Source organism: Coccomyxa subellipsoidea (assembly GCF_000258705.1).
Source record: "Coccomyxa subellipsoidea C-169, whole genome shotgun sequence".
NCBI classification, from domain to species: Eukaryota; Viridiplantae; Chlorophyta; class Trebouxiophyceae; family Coccomyxaceae; genus Coccomyxa; species Coccomyxa subellipsoidea.
This window is the reverse complement of record NW_005178038.1, coordinates 425,317-443,856: the sequence shown is the minus strand read 5'-3', so window position 1 is coordinate 443,856 and position 18,540 is coordinate 425,317. Positions and strand designations below refer to the sequence as shown.

The window sequence follows — 18,540 nt, the reverse complement described above, 5'->3', positions numbered from 1 at the left end:
CGTATTCATAGCATTGCAATTCTGTGAAGTATCACAAAGCTACATGTGTAGTATAAGAATGAAGCAAAGCATCACTGTCATGCGTCGCATTTTCTCACTAGCATGAAGTGCAGGAAGCGTTTGGCATTTGCTGTGCCCAGATGTTTCCAGCCCACGCCAACATACACCCCTGGCCCCACTGCCCTCAAGTGATCCACCTGTGCACACACCAGAGCTTTGACGATGCTGATGTACCAAAATGTACATCTTTTCCAGTTCTTGCCAGTGCTCTATCTACGGTGCTCCGTGCATGATCCACTAACTGCAACAGGCAGCTGGCAATTTGCATGCGCATGCCATTATATTGGGTGAGGGCTGATCGTGGCATCCATTGTACCCTCCAGCATGACAGGCTGGTCTGCACTGAAATGCAGCAAATGAGGTCTTTGCAAATGAAAAGGTGACTAAGCGCTCACCAGACCGCCGTTGAATGGCCAGCGAGGCTGCCTATTGTGCGGCCACCGCCCAGTGGAGGGAACATCGGACGGCTTCAGACCTAGCCTCTCATCCAGATACTCCAGCTGCACGTCGCTGAGCTCATTTGTTCCTGCGATTATGTCGTCGTTAGTCAGCATCACGGCATAGCATGCGTCGTAGCCAGCTGCCAAGAAAAGAAGTATTCGTCTAGCCATCATATGCCACCAACTGCTCCATTGCACAGGGTCCCTGAAATAGATCATCCTTGCACTTGCACATGCAGCAATATCTGGTGTCTGACAAGCCATTGCATGGCGGAAATTTGGCTATTTAGAATTTTGATGGAAGGGAAGTAAGGTAAGTACCTGGTATTGTGCTAGTGTCGATGGTGCACTTGTAGTACAGCGGGTACAGAAGATCGCCCAGTGGCCCCTTTTGCACCTGCAGAAATGCAGATATCCTTCCCTGATGCACTACCCCTCTTTGCAGCAACCATTTGCTTGACATAGTACCGTACAATACATCATGGCAGTCTTGGTTAAGTGGTGTGCTGGTCCACTTCCTTGAAACTTTTTCATTCTGGACCCTCCTGCGCAAGTCTCCTTCAAGCCAAAGTGAATGCGAGGCATACAAGGCAGTGCTAGCGCCTTATTAGGAGGAAGGGCTGGCTTACAACTTATGCAATGCGTGCAACAGACGGGAATTGTGAAATTTCCTCCAGAAACACAGTACCGTACATTCTTTTGCCTTTTCATAGCACTTGTAGAGTAATAAGGTAGCAAGTGAGAAATTTCACCTGGACACGCCCATACAGATCGAAGGTGCGCGGCTGCAGGAAGAAAAGTTTGCGGAAGCCGCCAAAAAGAGAGTTCAGGGGCACCGCTGCGCGCCCCTCAAAGGTGGCCACCTGCTCAGAAGACAAGGGGGGCCTCAGAGCTCCAAACACTAATTTATCGGATTCTTGTCAATAATGTTGCCTTTGCTTGGTGCTCAAGTCAGATTGTGTAGAGCAAGCCTTGCTCAAGATATCACACCCGGGAAAGAGTTCCCATACAAAAGGCATGCCTGCTGCTGTAGCAACCACGTCCAGCTAGTGCACATGGTCTGGACGCAAGGCGTTAATTAACAGACCAAAATTGTCCATCTGCTACCCTGAGCAGGGCTGTTTATGCAAACAGCAGCAAGCCTCGGTAGGGTCTAAATAATCAGTTCAGCCCGCAGCCCACCTCATTTAGCTCTTCAGGGAAGTCATCGTAGAGGGAGTAGTCTGGTCCCTGGACCTCTGCCAGCTCCTGCCTGCCGGCCAGGTAGCGGCTGCCAGACACCTTCCACAGCTTCACTATGTCCCTGTCATGATGAAAGTCTCTGAGAGTCTTTATCAGGCTGAAGGACACTGAGATCCTCTTGCGTGTGCAGCAGAATCTTCTGCCAGAGTGCTGGCGGTCACTGCTGACAATGGTGCACATAGGCAAGTTGAGTTTTTGGACAGACTGTGCAGAGCAGAATGTGGGAAGGGATGGGGAGGCGCGTCTCACTGTGGCATGATCATTCCCAGAAGCCTTGGCCTCTCCTTGGCAGGGATGTCAGCGATCGCCCTCCTGCCCGTCACAGCAAAGCACTCAGAGTCTTGTACTTCACAGCTGTGACTCAGAATCCAGAGCAACGCTCATTGCATGTAGAATTCTAAGATGCAATGAAGGAGTCCCTGTCTCGTACATGCAGGTGAGGCCCTCGCAATCACAGCTGATGCGATCTTCTGATGCGATCTTCAGAGGATTAAAATACAGGCGTTCACCAGATGACCAGTGCTGCATTGAAGGTCCGGCGGTCATAGGGTGCCAGGCTGTCAGCAGTGGCTATGAAGGCCGCTGCTTTCCTTAGCCGCTTGTCGACTTCCTCCGCAGAAAGCTGAGACACCTGGTCTGCGCCATCGCCATCTTCCTCTGCACTGGCATCCTCTGTTGCGGAATCTACTCGGCCCCTGCCAGAGGTGCTGCAGCAGAAGCTGGATGCACGCCTCTCCTTTTGAGAGAGTGACTGTCTCCATCCATCAAGCTTGGAGGCCTGGAGCTTGGAGGCCTGAAAGCGCACAGCAGATGCTGCGCTGCTGGTCGGAGCTCTATGCTCGATATTGATCCGACATCCCCGTCTGTGGAGGCCCCCGAGGTGGCAAGCAGCAGGATCGTGATGGACCCCTGGGACAGGAGGCAAAACAGAAAAGGTAAGAGCCCTCGAGGATGACTCAATTTTCGGATTTTAACCAACACAGGGATGACATTTTTTCGATATTGGAGGGGCACCAGCGGTTCATATCTATAACCCATGGGCATGGCAAAGAAAATTTGCTCACCCTTGGTCGAAAATACTGGAAATCTGGATGTTGTCCCTTGCATACTGAAGACACCAATATGCGCTACACTGACTGATTGGACTTGAGGCGCATTTGACGCAAGATGCGAAATAAATGAGTGAATTTCGCACGTGATCTCGATCCACGTGGTTGCCTGACTCATGATCATGTGGCTTCCCGTGACGAGAACCGCCAAGGAAAGACGGCAACACTATGCTCTCTGGTCCTCAACAGGTCAGCTAACAGCACCTGGGCTTATGTGTCAAAGGTGACTGCGACAGCATGGGCTTTCTGGCGAAGCTGAATGAAAAGTTCGGCGCATCGCGGGTGAGACCCTATTTGCCGTCTATCGCCCATCCAACGGGTTTGTAAGAATGAATGGTAGTGGATCTCGCTTTTTGGATGTACCCACTACTGGGTGACAATAACTCTGGGACGTCAGCTTGTGAGTGTGAAAAGTTTGTAGCCGGTCGCACGGAAGGATTGCGGAATAGGGCGTCGTTTTAAGTCAAGTCGATGAAGTGGGCGCCGTGCAGCAACACGATAGTTCTGACGAGCTGAACAAAATGAGCTCAGATGCTGACGCTTGCACGTATTTGGCAGTATCTTTATTTTGGCCATGCCTCCAGCAAACATTTGCAAGAGTCCAGTCCTGCAAGAACCCTTGAAGATCCATATAGTGTGTGCTACATCCTTGGATGGCTATGCAAAACACCAAATAGAGCGGGTAATTTCTGGTTCGATGCACTTATGTCCACAAGGCATCCCAGTCCCAACATCAAATATAGGCAGCAATAGTGTGATCACTCAGATCTATTGACGTTCACTCAGATCACACGACGACGCAAATTGGAAGCAACGAAGACGCATGTTCCAAGTTCTGCTGGAATGATATTGTCGTTCTGTGTGCTGCTCCAGGTGGGGCGCTACTTTAAGACAGTCGAACGCAACACAACCTTGGTTCAGGAGCTCCGAGCAGGGACCGTCACATTTCTGACGGTACTTCAAGAAATCCTCTCTTGCTGCAGATCCCCCATTGCTGCGCTTTCCCGCCGCTTGGGTCATATCTTAAGATACAGGAATTACTGACATGGCAGGCCTCACTGGTTGCGGGGTTTGATGTCTTTGTGGCCCTTTCTTGCAGATCGCTTACATCCTTTCGGTCAATGCTAACATTCTTTCAGACACTGGCGGACCATGCACCTCCGATGACTGCACGGTGACTCACCATCAGCCCAACTTGTGTACTTATCTATGAGCCCAAATTGTGTGTTGATGCAAAGCCCACTACATCCAAAACAGGCGCTTGGGTGACTTTTCATGGCCAATTACAGGTGTCATTCCCTTGTAGATGACCATACCTGTTGACCAGGTCTTTTTTGCGCAGGGCCCCGACAAAAGCTTTGCCTGTCGATTCACAGACCCCGGCTACCAAGCCTGTGTGGTGCGCTTCCTTGCCCCTTCCTTCCTGTGTGCAGAACCGAAGATCACCTTCGTGGATGTCCCTTATGAGGGCTGCCTCACTGTTCTAGGATCCCTGGCTTGGACAAGTTTTCCTTGTGGCTCATTCTATGCTGCTGTGCGCAGGATGCCACTCGGAAGAGCCTGATCACAGCGACGGCTGCTAGCAGTCTGCTGGGATGCGTTATCATGGGTGCGAGCAGCAACAGCCCATACAGACAGGCATTCCTGCGAACTTTTGATTGTCCCGTTGAGGTCTCCCTCAGAATATCTCCTCTATGCATTGCTGGGGATCTTTGTGCCCATCTCTCCAAGCTTCATTATACTCGTGTTGGTTTGTGCAACAAGCTTTTGGAGACGAGCAACTGTGTGTCATGCAGGCGTTGCGGCCAACTTGCCCGTGGCGTTGGCACCAGGTGAGTCTTTCCATTATACAGCTGCTTCTGCACGATGGCAGCCCACAAATGGGCTCTTGAACCTAATTCGGTCGCATGCAAATTTTACATCGCACACACCGCATTGCTGCATACTGACATTACGTTGGAGACTAGAAAAGCCCCTTTCAGCTTTCTGCTTGACTGGCTTGCACACCATCTGTAGCAGTTGTATGTGTTCTCTGCCGCTGTCATCCGTCCCTAGGATGCTAATCACCGAAAAGTTCCGCCTGCTTTCTTCCCTAAATCTGTCATGAAGACATGTTGCCTGATCAGGCATGGGCCTGAATGCTTACTTCACCTACAACGTGGTGGGCTACTACGGCACCAAGAGCGTCAGCTATCAGGAGGCACTCGCGGCCATCTTCATCGAGGGCTGGATCTTTGTCTTCCTGTCGGCCGTTGGCGTGCGCCAGAAAGTCATCAGGTACAGCACTTTTTCAAATTAGCATCATAATAGTCTTTACCTGCAGATTGCCTGCATTCGCACCTCACATGTCAAAGCAGGAACTTGTTGTTATGACAGTCATTGTAGTAACGATATTAGAGAAGTGAGATGCAATACATAGAAAGTATTACGAGCGCCAATAAGGGAGCAAGGGCTGCCTTGCGTTTTTGCAATGCCACTTGTGTTGAAGCAAGAGCGTTTGACCCCAGTGTCTGTGCTCAGTAGTGCTCCTATTTGTTTGACGTACACAAGGATACATGCTGACTAATTATCTGTCATCCTTGCAGCTACCTGCCGCGTACGCTGGCGCTGGCCATGGCGGCTGGCATCGGCCTGTTTCTGGCGCACATCGGGTACCAGGGCTCTCAGGGGATCGGCCTCGTCGTCGGTGACGGCGCCACGTTAGTCACCCTCGGTGAGTCACTCCACTCTTCTGGGGCCCTTGCAGCATAACATCCCTTGGCATGATTTTAGCCATGTCCTGCCTGTTGCTGAGTCAGCACTGCGCGTTGCTAAATCACCCATAAGAGAGAGGGAAAGGGAGCACCAGAGTCTCCTGTTGCTGGGTGCTACTCAGATTTTCACCTTTCTTTTGGCTCTGTGACATCTCTGTTATTGGTGTTCAATTTTCCTGATGGGCGGCCAAAAACTACATTTCTCATGTTTTTTGCATTCTGGCCGCTCCCGCTGTGAATTGGCGTAAGTGACTGCGACAAATAGACTCGAGTGGGAGTCTTGACATTTGGCTGCGCGCACACACAGCATGTCCAGGCTTGGTGCTACCAGAGACATGATTGTATTTCACAATTTAATGCTGCCATTCTCGCAGGAGTTACAGGTATTGCTTGACGTGATTGTCCTTAGGTATACATGTAATAACATCATTAGTAATTTTGCAGGCGGCTGCTCCACACCCAGCCAGGTGCACCCGTACTACATAGCAGACACAACGGGTGTGTGTACCCCCGAGGGAAATGCGCCGCTGCCTAATCTGCCCCCGGCAGGCGCTAACTACGAGTGCCCCACCTGGAAACTCAACAGCGGGCCCATCTGGATGGGCCTCGGCGGACTTGCAATAATGAGCATCCTCATGTCCCGTAACTTCAAGGTGTGCGCCCCCGGCTGTGTATTCAGGGTTCAGGGATATGAATTTTCTTTAGGGGGTAATGTACACCTGAATGCATCCAAGTGGCGACTGCCACAGGAGCCTGCAGGGAGGCCAAGCTCTTCTGCAGACCCTGGTGTGTCCTGAGAAGTATAGAGTGTACTGGAATTGTCCCCTCACAGCCAGGAGGGTGCTGTCCATAATAGAAAAGCCACGTCAAGAATTGCCAGTGAAATATTCTGCATGTGGTGCCATGTGCTGTTTTTTATTGCCACCCGTAAGGTCAGCTAACTGGCCAGGTTCTTTTTCCTTGCCCTTCCATTAAATTCTTGCTACAACATGCAGGCAAGATTATCAGTTTTGAGACTGGACTGCCAAGATTACTGTGCTTATGCTTGCACAGGGCGCCATCATTGCTGGCATTGCAATCACAACCATCATTTCCTGGATCCCCGGTCACGCCGCTTCATACCTCGGCTCCAATTCCCCCATCCTCGGTACAATTTTACCCACTTACCCACTTATCCACTGCCCATCACTGCTGCAATTTTTAGGGAGATGTAACAACCTCCAAGGCAAGCTGCAAGAGCAATTGGTTTGAGATACATTGCTCAAATCGAGCATGCAAACTGCAATCTCCACATGCATGCTTGCCTGATTTGGATCCGAGGGAATTTTGAAATTGGGCTGCCTGTTTTGGCGCTGCACAGGTGGCATAGGAGGAGATGGTGAGTCCAGGTGGCAGTATTTCAAAAACGTGGTGGCGGTTCCCAGCATCAAGCAAACAGGAGGCGCCCTGAGGTGCGGCTCCTTTTCTTATTTTCTCTTTATAATTAGTTCTTATCGCAAAACGCTCGTTTTGCAATGCTGCTGACTGGGCAGGCTCGCATGCAACACTGGCTGCCACAACTCAGCTTTGGCATGTGTTGAAGGCCAGAAAAGAAGTGACCCGATTTGATTTTGCAGGAAGTTTCTTGGGTGCTAGTTAAGATATGACACGACTGACATGCCATTGGTGGAGAAAATATCAAGACAGGGAATGCTGGAGGTGCTATTTTGCAAGGTCGCTGCAAAGCACCCAGCCTTGAGGGCTGGAATAAGCGTGTAATTATAACAATTGAAAGTTAAAGATGCCTGATTTTTTATGTGTTGCTGGGTGTGTGCAGCTTCAGTAATTTCAAGAGCGGAGACCTGTGGCTGGCGCTCATCACTTTCCTGTATGTGGATTTCTTCGATGCCACTGGGACGCTCTTCTCCATGGCAAACTTCATTAACAACTTCATCCCAGGTATGAAATTATTCAGTATTGAATATAAAGATCTTCCTATTCCTAGAGATCTAGGATCTCGGTACGCCCGGTAACATGTGTAGAAGATTCCTCCATTCTGTCCGGTCCTGGCACGATTTTTCTGAATAGCGCTCTGTCCTGCTCTAAGATACAAGACCCTATGCATGATGCCTGCTTACCAAATCCAGATGAGCACTGCCAGCCTTTTGCATTTGAATTTGTGCATTTGCCACTCCACCACATGCAACAATCTTTGTGCTGACTCGAGGGAGGTTTTGCATAGGGAGAGAGAGAAAGAGAGAGAGAGAGAGAAACATTACATCGTGCCAGCCAACAAGGCTGATTAGATGTTCACTGTATCAAGGGAACAACAGAAGGGGAACAGAGAACAACAGAACTGATCGGCTGTTTGCATGCCCAGGCTTTGTGGATCCCAAGACCAACAATTTCCCAGGGAGCACGCTGGCATACTGCAGCGATGGCATCTCCATAGTAATTGGATCAGTCATGGGCACATCTCCTGTCACCGTCTTTGTGGGTGAGCTGGCGTCTTTTAGTGCAATCCCCGTTCAAGGGGACTCGACACTAATTTTAGTATAATGAGTTCAGAGTGCCTACCTGTTGCAAGTGATCCTTGGATGCAAGTGAACTAGCATCCTGGGTCATGAATTATTGGATCCTGTCCCACCTCCAATGGAGTGGATCTTTCTCATATCCTGCTCTTATTCCTTTGAAAGAAGCAGCTCCTTTCTTGCAATCATTACTTGCTTGCAAATGGGAGTAAAAGCAGAGGTGTCTTAAAGAGGTCTGCCTGTTTCTGCGTTTTATGTGGCATGATCATGAAGGTGTTTGCTGGCTGGTGCAGAGTCGGCGACTGGCATCCGGGAGGGAGGCAGAACTGGGTTGACATCGATCATGGTCGCCTTCTGGATGTTTGTGGCCCTCTGGTTCACTCCCATCATTGGTACGCCACCCCTTTCTGCTCACTGATAGATGACTTGCGGGCACTAACACTGGCAGCACACACTTCCATTCTGTCCTTTGGCTGTGGTTGTGATAGGGTGGAGCTATTGCCCACAAATCAGCCCTACGGGTTCAAGCACGATCACAAATTCCAATCAGGAATGCATTACTCTGTCGTGAATTGCAGTATGTTCTGCTGTGCCAGGAGGCAAGCATAATTTGGCCTTTTGATTGGGGAAAAGAGTGCCTAGCAGAAGCCACACAGGGTCTCTAATATCTGCAGGGAGCCGCAAAAGCACTGTACAAAGTAAGGCATTTCCTATGAGAGGAAATATGAGTATTGACGTGTCTGCCTCCTTGTGTTCGCAGCCAGCATTCCCACCTACTGTACAGGCCCGGCGCTGATCCTGACGGGGGCCCTGATGATGATCAATGTGGTCAAGATCGACTGGAACGACATCAACAAGGCCGTGCCGGCCTTCCTCACCATCTCCATCATGCCCCTTACCTACTCCATCTCCTACGGTGCGCGTCCCCTGACCCTTGATTTTCTGCTTTATATGGACTGCCCATTAGTCATTGTCTTTCGTAACCCCATGTGGCCCAGCCCGCATGCTTTGGTGGTATTTGCATCCTGCTCTGTATTATCTAAAAGCTTCTGCAATAAAATTTTCTCCTGCTTGCACATGGCAAAGCAGCTGTCTCTTGAGATCCGACCTGGAAATGAAAAAATTTCCTCAGCCCCATGCATCGGGCTTGTATCAGTCGCTTTGCATGGCAGCAGCTCTCTCCAGCATTTCTAGACCCTCTGACCTCGCCTTTCATTGCTTGCTTGCCTTCTGAGTGTCTCGCTATCGTTTGCCACATGTGAAGGGACCTTGGGGCACCCACGCATGATCGATGGCTTCATGCAATCAACCGGGAAGTTGCTAGAGTGTCTTCTGTTGTGACATGCAGGCGTGATTGGCGGTGTGGTGTCGTTCATCCTGCTGCATGCAATCAAATGGGCCTGTGACAAATTGAGCGAACGCACCAACGGCGCCTTCGGCTACTGCTCGCCGCCGGCCTCACCGGAGGGAACGGCGCACGACGGCGTGGCCGATGACGAATTCGGCGTCAGCAACAAGCCGTCCGCCAAGGGCGATGCCTCCGTCTCCAACGGAGAGGTGCGTGCTGCGCAGTGTCATGTTGTTAAGTACCCTCCATTACTTTTCATCCATTAAAATCTCTCTTTGGGCCCCGGCTGGCCGCCGGCGGGTTTAATACTGAGTACCGTGCCCACGGTTGATTGGGTCTTGCTTTGATGCGGCGAGTCCAACAAGGAGTAGGATTGCGGCAGCCTTTTAAGTGCAGCTTGTCTGCAGTACACACCTTGCCTTTTGATATGAAAGGCTGGTAATAGATATGATGATATTACAATAAAGATCTCCCGAGCTGGTCGTATCATGGATCCAGTCGGGTTTGGTGTGAGCCCTGGGCATGTGCATTATTTTGTCACACCATTTGAGGGTGTGAACGATGGGAATTTGCATGACATGCTGCTTTTAGATTATGCCTCTGAACTGACATGCGCAAAACTCCACTTAAGCGGCTTGTGGGAGTGTGCTTGTTAAGTGCAGCTCTTGCACAAATTACAGACAGCAAACCTGCACCCGCATTGTGACGAGACGTCTGTGAGAACCTGCATTTCAGACAGCTGTTTTGCACGCAGGCTGCGGCGCCGGATGCAGCTGAAAAGGCAAACCCAGTGCTACCCATGTCCAAAGCAGGGCAGTCCATTGTGTAGCTGCCTGTGGCAGCTAAGTAATTGCATGCAAACACAAATGTGGCGGATTCTTATTCGTTTATTGCTTTTGTCGCATGATGATTCCACCGCTTGGCTGGCTGAGAGCTGAAGACACTTTTCACCAGCAGCACAGGCTTGTTATTCTTTGACTTCACAAGGGGCACATCATTACATGTCCCCTTGTTGTCTGTTTGATGAAACATATGACCGTTGTATGATGAGATCAACAGGCTGTGGGTCTGGGGTGTATCAGAGGGTGTTCTTGTCATTCATTGCTGAGCATGTGAAGGAATTACAAAGCCTGAAAGGAGTTCTTTCGCTAGCAAAGAATGTATATTCCGCATACTTGCGCATTGTGTGACTCTCATGGTTTGATGAATCATGATAGTGCCAGTGTCGGTAGAAAGGGCCATTGCCCGAGAAGCCACAAGCTGTGTCTGTCGAGTTTATCATCTCACTGTAATGGATACAATTGTGATCCCAAATAAGAGGAAATTGGGTCGAGACGCTCGAACAACATATCTATGCTGATCTGTGCGCATAATACCAGACAAAAGCAACCGCAAGGATAGCTTGACCAAAAAGAAAGAATGATTGTGAGTTTTGTGGCATGCGGTGAAGCTCCTAGCAATAAACGGCACATCCATCAAGCGTCTTTAGAATTGAGTTAGCTGCAGTGGCTTGAGTCATCAACACGTTCCGCTGGTACACTGAAAAGCAAAGGAGCCTGCCTTTGCTGTAGAAGCTATCGCCTCTGTACGGACCTCACACTGCTAACACACTTGACGTGTCATGGATCCAGGATAGCTTTGTGGGGACCCCCGTTTGCCATTTCCACTCCCCCGTGAGCGCTGTCCTGCACCTGCCAGAAAATTCCCTCCATCACATGCCGCTTTTTGGTTAGTCATCAAGCCACAACCCATCATATCAATTTAACTTCACACCATGTACTGTGTCCAGGGGATCTGCATTCTAGATGCAGATCCCCTGCTGTGTCTATGCCCTGACAGTACCATTTGTATTGGACAAGCCTCAAAATGACCCGGGTGAGTCAAGTTTTGCCTACCATTTTTTTGCTCCAGTCTTTATATTCTGCAAGTCCTCACAACAAACGGGTACTTGCAGCTAGGTGACTGAAACAACAGAATATATTCCCCAGCAACTGCGCCAGATATAGATCAAGTGCGCAAGGCTCACCGCGGCGGCGGCGACCGACGGCTTGGGACGATCTTCTTGAATACGGCAGGGACCTTGTTACAGATGCATGTCACCATGATGCGCTACACAGGTCCGCCAGGGACAGTAGGGCTCATCGGTGCTGCTATGGCAACCGGCGGCTCGAGACTTTTCTCGACATTTTATGGCACATTTACTTGGTGCCATAAAATTCTTCCCTACGTAGGTGCACAGCCTCAGGATTAAACCGTTTCCGTTGAATTGCCAAGGAGAGAACGGCTCACCGGTGGTGCGACTGTAATTGGTGCAGTGGAAGCGCCTTTTGGCGCGATGACGTGGACTTCCTCGGCAGCTTCCAGGGGAGCGCCGGAGGCGCCACCTGTGCAGCAGCCTGTTTTGGCCGCCAACCAATCCAGGACGAGCTTCACCACATGCGCCAGAGTGAACGCAATCACTCCCCCGATCACACCTGCATGGCGGCAGCAATTCTTTCACCTTTCTATTCCCCTCTTATTGCACAGGCACCGGGAGCATGTGCACTGGGCATGAGCATTGGCGCAGCACTGATGGGGGAGGAAAGGCATCAAGAAAGAGCTCCTGCGAAGATGAAATAGATCTAGACGGCAGCACAAGGGGATATAATTGTCATTTTGTGTGCTGCAAGGCGCAATCAGCGTCTGGCAGCAGTGCAGCATTTTAGGGAGCACAGTCCTCAAGCGGGCATCACAATAAAACTCTGTCAATCTTAATGAAGATTGGACTAGAAAGCTCACCGTAGGCAATGGAGTAGGTGAGTGGCTGCAGCACAGCACAGCAACGAGTCAGTCACTCTGAGAGATACTTTCAGTAAACTTCTTATTTTCCCGGCATACATACAATCATTTGCCCCGGCTGGCAGGGGACGGTACAAATACTAACGCAGACGCACAGTGCCTTTGGCAGGAAAAGCGTGTAATAATTAATAATTAATAATAAATAATAAATAAATAATAATAATAATAATAATAATAATAATAATAATAATAATAATAATAATAATAATAATAATAATAATAATAATAATAATAATAATAATATACAATCAAGAACCCTTGGTGGCAGGATCCAAGTGATCTGGGCACATGATCTGGAGCATCTGCAGCATGCAAGTGTAATGCATCCTGCAACCTGCAAGCTCAGACCACTCAACTATTTCACTTTGACGCACAGGATAGATTCTTTAGAAGCGCACCATGATTGAGATAGTGATAAAGGCTGGCACTGCCTTGTTGACATCGTTCCAGTCGATCATTGTGATGTTTACCATCATGAGCGCCCCCGTCAGAATCAGCGCCGGACCAGTACAGTACACCGGGATGCTGGCTGCATGGCACAATGACATAATATCAGTCAGGCCTTCTGTGATGTGAGTACAAAATTTGAGAGGAACTTGACATTGTGTCGCGCAACAAAACCTCAAGGACATGCCTTGCATACTGTAGTTGTGACACACGATTCCCAGGTCCTGCCAAATTATCTTGCATGCAGCTAAGAGCAATCTTTCATGACATTCACGTGGGCTCTGACTTCTTGCTCTTCAAAGGCCATAATTGAAGAACTTATTTAAGAGCATGCTTGCTGACAGATCCAGATCGCTCCATCATGTAGCAAGCATAATTCTTACCGCCAAAGCCTCAACTGCGCAGAGTGCTAAGGCGCACCAATGATAGGGGTGAACCAGAGGGCGACAAAGAACCAGAAGGAAACCATGAGCGCCGTCAGCCCCGTGCGGCCGCCGCTGCGGATGCCCGTGGCAGATTCTGCAGGACAAGAAAGGGCATGCCTCAGAGCATTCTGTTGAGTAGGGGCTTCCAGTGCTGAAGATATTTGCATGGTGAAAAATGGCCAAAAGCATCATCAGCCCTGAGATTAAGGCGTCCCAAGAGGGCCCAAGGCATTTCCCCCGGAGGCCTTGGCCGTCCGGGTGGTAGCCCCAGACTTTCTCAGGCCCATCTCAGGGGATGACTGGCTTTCTTCAAACCTGCAAGACTTGGGTTTATATGCAACAGGAGCGAGGATTGGTCACCAAAAAACACTAATGCCCAATGGGCACCCAGAGCCATGTTCTGCTACAAAGCACAAGGCGCAGGATAGGGGGTGGAGAATTCCTCCCTTTTCATCCTGGATTGTCTGCAACGGTGAACTTTTCTCACACTGTCTATATTTGTGTAGGGTTGTGGCACATTGCGTGTGGCAGAATCAGCATTGAAAGGAAGGGTCGTGGGTAGTGAGACGCGCACCCACAAAGACAGTGAGAGGTGATGAGCCCATGAGCGAGCCGATGACAATGCCGGCGCCGTCGCTGCAGTAAGCAGCAATGCTGCCAGGGAAATTGTGCTTGTCATCCACAAACCCTGTGCATACAAGCAAGAGCGCAGCTGAAATATGGCTGAAGCTTTGCATGCAGAGATCTGCAGCTCTATTGATGTCTCTTCCGTTGGGACCATGGAATAAGAAGCCATATGGAGACTGAGCTGGCATCCAAGATGAAACCAACCGAAGGGCCGATCATGTGGCAACAATTTGTCACGGGCCCTGATTATTATTGCCTGTACCAGAGCTGCAGGTCGTTTGTAGATGCATCATGCTTCAAAGGAATGAAACAACCTGACCTTACGGCAGGCAGACAAAAGAAACCGCGAGGCAAATATTTTGGAGAACTGTGGAGAGTTCAATGCATGCAGGGCTGAAAGAAAGGCAGAACGCGCACCGGGGATGAAGTTGTTCAGAAAGTTGGCCATGGCGAAGAGCGTGCCGGTTGCATCAAAGAAATCCACGTATAGGAATGTTATCAGCGCGATCCAGAGGCTGCCGCTGTTGAAATTGCTGAAGCTGCACGCAGTGATTACACAAGTGCCTCAAGCAGACGATTTGCTTTTGACGCAGTCCAAGAATAATCCAACACAAACTAGGGCGTCCTTGTTTGTTGGCGCAATACACAATACACATGCAAAGGCAGACTCGTGAAGCGCCTGATGTGTACGAGTTTGGCCCAGTCATAGTCATTAGGTGCTACAGGGCTGCATCTTGGAATGATAGAATTAGAACATGGGAATAATAAGAAAATAAGCCGCACCTGAGCACTGCGCCGGTCTTTGACAGGCTGGGAACTGCCACCACCTTTTTGAAGTAAGCCCAGCGGGCAGGCCCCGTTCCCCCAATCCCGCCTGCACGCATGCAGCGCAACAAACTTTGAACCTCCGCTGCTTCGATTTCGTTCTGCCAGGGAAGACAATGCAAACTTGGGAGTACATTGGCAGAGCCACGTCAGCTTGAAACCTGAAGCAGCATTGTCGGTCAAGCCAAGCCACTTGCCTGTTTTTTTCTGCACAGAAATCTGGGCAGAGCACACCCCGCATGCAGTAGGATTGACGATGGAGAAGCTCACACGCCAGATTGCACCCCCAGCATTCGGATCCTTCTTAAGAACAGCATCAAAGGAGTGCACTGGGTGTGCTCTGTACAGTCGATCACCTGCCAGAGAACTGTCTTTCAGCTTCAAACTTGATAATGTGTCAGTGTAGGATACACTCACCGGGGATGTTGGAGGTGTGGCCGAGGTAGGAGGAGCCTTGCCCCGGCAGCCAGGCGATGATGGTGGTCACGCTGATGCCAACGATGATCGCAGCCTTCACATTCCGCGCCATAAGAATGGTCATTATTGCAAGGCCGCCCAGGCCAAGCCACATGGGCGCTGAATGCATCTTGTTGGTGAGGCACTCATAGGATGTACCGGCGGGGGGCAGGTTGGGGATCGGACCCCCCGGATCGGCGGGGGTGCACACCGAAGAAGGGTCCGCGATGTAATAGGGGTAGATTCGGTCGTCCACGTTGCAGCCGCCTGCGCATGGCGCATGACGCTGGGAGTTGAAAACAGAAATTGGAAGTTTGAGAGTTGAAAATGAACAATCAGATCAGTGCTGTGACATGTTTGATTTCCAGCAAGTGAGATGCGCAGTGTGATGACCTCTGAACTGCAAAAGGGCACGCTAGGAGCATGCCTGCTGATTCTTGTATTCCATCTCAGTCAGAACATTTTGACAGCCTTTGCTTTCACACAATACAGCAGTCTCACCAGACATTATGGTGCCTTAAATCAGCACCCAGTAAGGCAAAGCCGGCTGGCCCCGGCTGGCGGGGGTGGTACAAATACTGAGCACCGTGTTGACTGGGTCTTGCTTGGATCTGGCAAGTCCAACAAGGGGTAGGATTTTGGCAGCCTTTTCATGCAGCGTGTCTTCAGACGCACCTTGCCTTCGGCAGGAAAAGCATGTAATAATAATAAAAAAAGGCAAAGCATCAGCTGGATGCAGGCAGGTGACTGCTCAGCGGGCGGCGAGCGACCCAACAATTTTTCCGGGTAGCATTCCATTGCTGTGAAGTCGGAAGCTGCATTCTGCAGTCGCTGCAAGAAGAAGGAATTGGCTTTTCAAAAACTAAAAGGGACAATTACCGAGGCTGACGAGGGTGGCTCCGTTGCCCCCGACCACGCCGATGCCCTCGGATGCCTGGTAGCCGATGAACGCCAGGAACAGGCCGATCCCAGCGCTCATCGCGCGCGCCAATGTCTCCGGCAGCATCCTGCATGCATGCGAGCAGAGCCCTCATCAACCTGACCACCCTTGGTCAGGGGATATGTGATATATTTATATTTCACTTTTGAGTGCCGTGGCGTTCAAAATAAGCCTGCTCTTGTACTAGCCGCCCAAAGGCTGAGAGCACCCTCAAACCGCTGTCCATGAGGAACTCTAGTACGATTGACTGATTTGTCATGAGGTGCAAAGTCATCCAGAATCTGCAGCTGGGCACTTCGGGGTCATGTGCTCTTTCAACGTGCCAGTGGGGAAGGGTCGTGCCTGATGAGGCCCTGGCGGACGCCCGTGAGAGACAGGATGATGAAGATCCAGCCCTCGATGAAGATGGCCGCTAGCGCCTCCTGGTAAGTCACCTGCATGCAGCCAGAAAATGTGAAAAGCTGCCCTCGGGTCTGTTCTGCTACACCACATCTGTTTACAGTCTGGATGTAGTGCGATTCTTTTGGGCGTTTATCTATTGGCACAATCACAGGCATGGCAATTTGCGCAGAGGGGAGAAGGTTTGAGGGCTAGTGGCGCACATTGCCGGTACCATAGTAGCCAACGACGTTGTAGGTGAAGTAAGCATTCAGGCCCATGCCTGTTCAGGCAGCCACAAACAAAATCTGAGACAATGTGCTCTTTGCCCAGGATCAAAGTTTCAGCTGAGGCAGGAAATAATGAGATCCTTGCTTGAAACCCTGCCTTCTTCCCAACTTTGCACACGCAAAAAGCTACTTGTGGGGCCTGCAAAAGCTGCAGCACAATGAGTAAGAGCTTAACAAGGCAGATGGTGTGAAATTACCAGGAGCTAGCGCGAGAGGCATGTTGGCGGCAAAACCTGGACAGCACAGGCAACCAAACAGTTCAGTATTGTCGCTACTGCGCGATGGCACATGACGCATGAAAGTACCTCGAGATAAAGAGAATTCTGATCGACGAGCCTTGCTCTCAGGCAGACATGCAGCGCCCGTCTACACAAGAGGGTCAAGCATTGCAGGATGCTTGAAACTAGAGAAAGTTGTATGCCGACCCCAAAGCAGAGCGAGCGCCAAGAGTAAGGAGGAGGGGCTGGCCTCGCAGTGCAAGTGGAATATGTGAAACATACAGGAGCTCCGACCCAGGAGCACACTAGATCACATTGCATACATGCAGTCAAGTGTGGCTAGGTAAGGTGATAAACACTGAGAAGCGGGAAGTGTTACCCATGATGGCGCAGGCAATGAGGCTGGAAGCTGCCGTCGCCGTGACCAAATTCTTCCGCACCTCGTCCTGTCACAGCAAAAAAAGCCTGGGGCATCCCATAAGCACCATACAAACAATCTCTGTCAGGCGATGAGGCAAACAGAGCAAGGAGCACATGCAGGTGAAGAGCGCACCGTGCATGCCTTGTAGCCTGGGTTGGTGCCATCTGGACCATCAAATCGGCACTGGAATTGCCCCTTCAGAGGCCCCTGCGCAGCCGTCACAAATTATTTTTCAGACAACTTCTAATGCCATGATGTGTTTATGTATTGGCAAGAGGGTGCTTGCAACAAAGTTAAGTGGTGACAAACACTGAGGGCTTCCTGCATCTGAATGTATGTGTAAGGCGGCTTTAAAAATTCAGAGGGCATTAAGACGGCTGTCACCGTGCAGTCATTTGATGAGCAAGTGCCGCCAGTCTCGGCAACAATGTTGGAGTTGACAGACAGGATGTAGGCGATCTGCACAGGGCAACGTATTCTTTCAAATAGTGAGACACAGTGAAACCTCTCTTGCTGCTACCTTTTCAAGGTCCCTTGGGTTTGAAGGCCACCTTTGGCCAACGAGATGGAGGAGGATTGGCGGAAGGATACAGAAAATGATGGCTTACTGTCAGGAAAGTGACGGTTCCAGCTCTGAGCTCGTTCAGGAGGTTGCTTTTCCTCTGCTCAACCTTGAAATATCGTCCGAACTGCACTTGCAGAAGAGACCACGTCAGCTGCCATGCATGCAATGGACTTCCAAATCAATCTACTCAGAAATTCCTGTGTCAGGTAAGTGGGAAGCAGGGGCCAAGGTGCACGCTTTCAGACTAAAACCTAGTAGCAGACTGATCAGCTGTGGCGACACTCACTATGGAGCGTTCAAAGGCGCTGTTGACGGCATCGCCAGCTCTTCGTATTGCCGCCATGATCGATGGAATAAGTCGAGGAGCTGCAGCTTTCTCTGCAAGGGCAAACTATCCTCGGCACAGCATCACGGGGATTGCATTGTCCAAGAAAACGGGCTTACTAAACCGCCGCGTTACTCAGTAACGTTTCCAGGATGACGCAAGCCGATAAGTGTCTCTCGTTATTACAGAACCGACGATGCAGAAGGATTCGTTCAGATTTATCAGGATTCTAGACCGCTCAAATGCACCGAACTTCGAAGATAAAAGGCACAATGCACAGGCGTATCGCTTCCCTTTTGTGTGTTGCAGCCTGAGCCTCCTCC

The 18,540-nt window shown here is 50.4% G+C and overlaps 3 protein-coding genes across 3 annotated transcripts; 1 reads left to right on the top strand and 2 right to left on the bottom strand.

Annotated features, from left to right (window-relative positions):
* Positions 1 to 77: 77 nt before the first annotated feature.
* COCSUDRAFT_61884 (hypothetical protein) lies at positions 78 to 2,780 on the bottom strand (the record flags this gene model as incomplete). The annotated part of the gene is made up of 8 exons (XM_005648945.1): positions 78 to 197; positions 456 to 640; positions 822 to 897; positions 1,253 to 1,363; positions 1,683 to 1,803; positions 2,252 to 2,437; positions 2,548 to 2,651; positions 2,757 to 2,780. 8 exons carry the CDS (start codon positions 2,778 to 2,780, stop codon positions 78 to 80), a joined length of 927 nt encoding a protein of 308 aa, XP_005649002.1.
* A 914-nt stretch (positions 2,781 to 3,694) lies between these two features.
* Positions 3,695 to 10,773, top strand: COCSUDRAFT_28179 (hypothetical protein; the record flags this gene model as incomplete). Its single annotated transcript, XM_005648944.1, has 16 exons — positions 3,695 to 3,805; positions 3,951 to 4,025; positions 4,158 to 4,250; positions 4,394 to 4,460; positions 4,648 to 4,683; positions 4,978 to 5,128; positions 5,437 to 5,564; positions 6,049 to 6,257; positions 6,658 to 6,751; positions 6,965 to 7,055; positions 7,421 to 7,542; positions 7,964 to 8,080; positions 8,408 to 8,506; positions 8,875 to 9,030; positions 9,463 to 9,671; positions 10,217 to 10,773. 16 exons carry the CDS (start codon positions 3,695 to 3,697, stop codon positions 10,289 to 10,291), a joined length of 1,833 nt encoding a protein of 610 aa, XP_005649001.1. The 3' UTR covers positions 10,292 to 10,773.
* A 1,417-nt stretch (positions 10,774 to 12,190) lies between these two features.
* On the bottom strand, positions 12,191 to 18,013 carry COCSUDRAFT_14437 (hypothetical protein; the record flags this gene model as incomplete). Its single annotated transcript, XM_005648943.1, has 15 exons — positions 12,191 to 12,265; positions 12,699 to 12,829; positions 13,168 to 13,266; positions 13,747 to 13,860; positions 14,217 to 14,338; positions 14,583 to 14,673; positions 15,042 to 15,347; positions 15,960 to 16,109; positions 16,340 to 16,454; positions 16,623 to 16,681; positions 16,886 to 16,921; positions 17,286 to 17,352; positions 17,460 to 17,534; positions 17,637 to 17,786; positions 17,936 to 18,013. Coding segments are annotated over 15 exons (1,668 nt in total), but the record flags the coding sequence as incomplete, so codon positions are not given.
* Between the last annotated feature and the right edge of the window lie 527 nt (positions 18,014 to 18,540).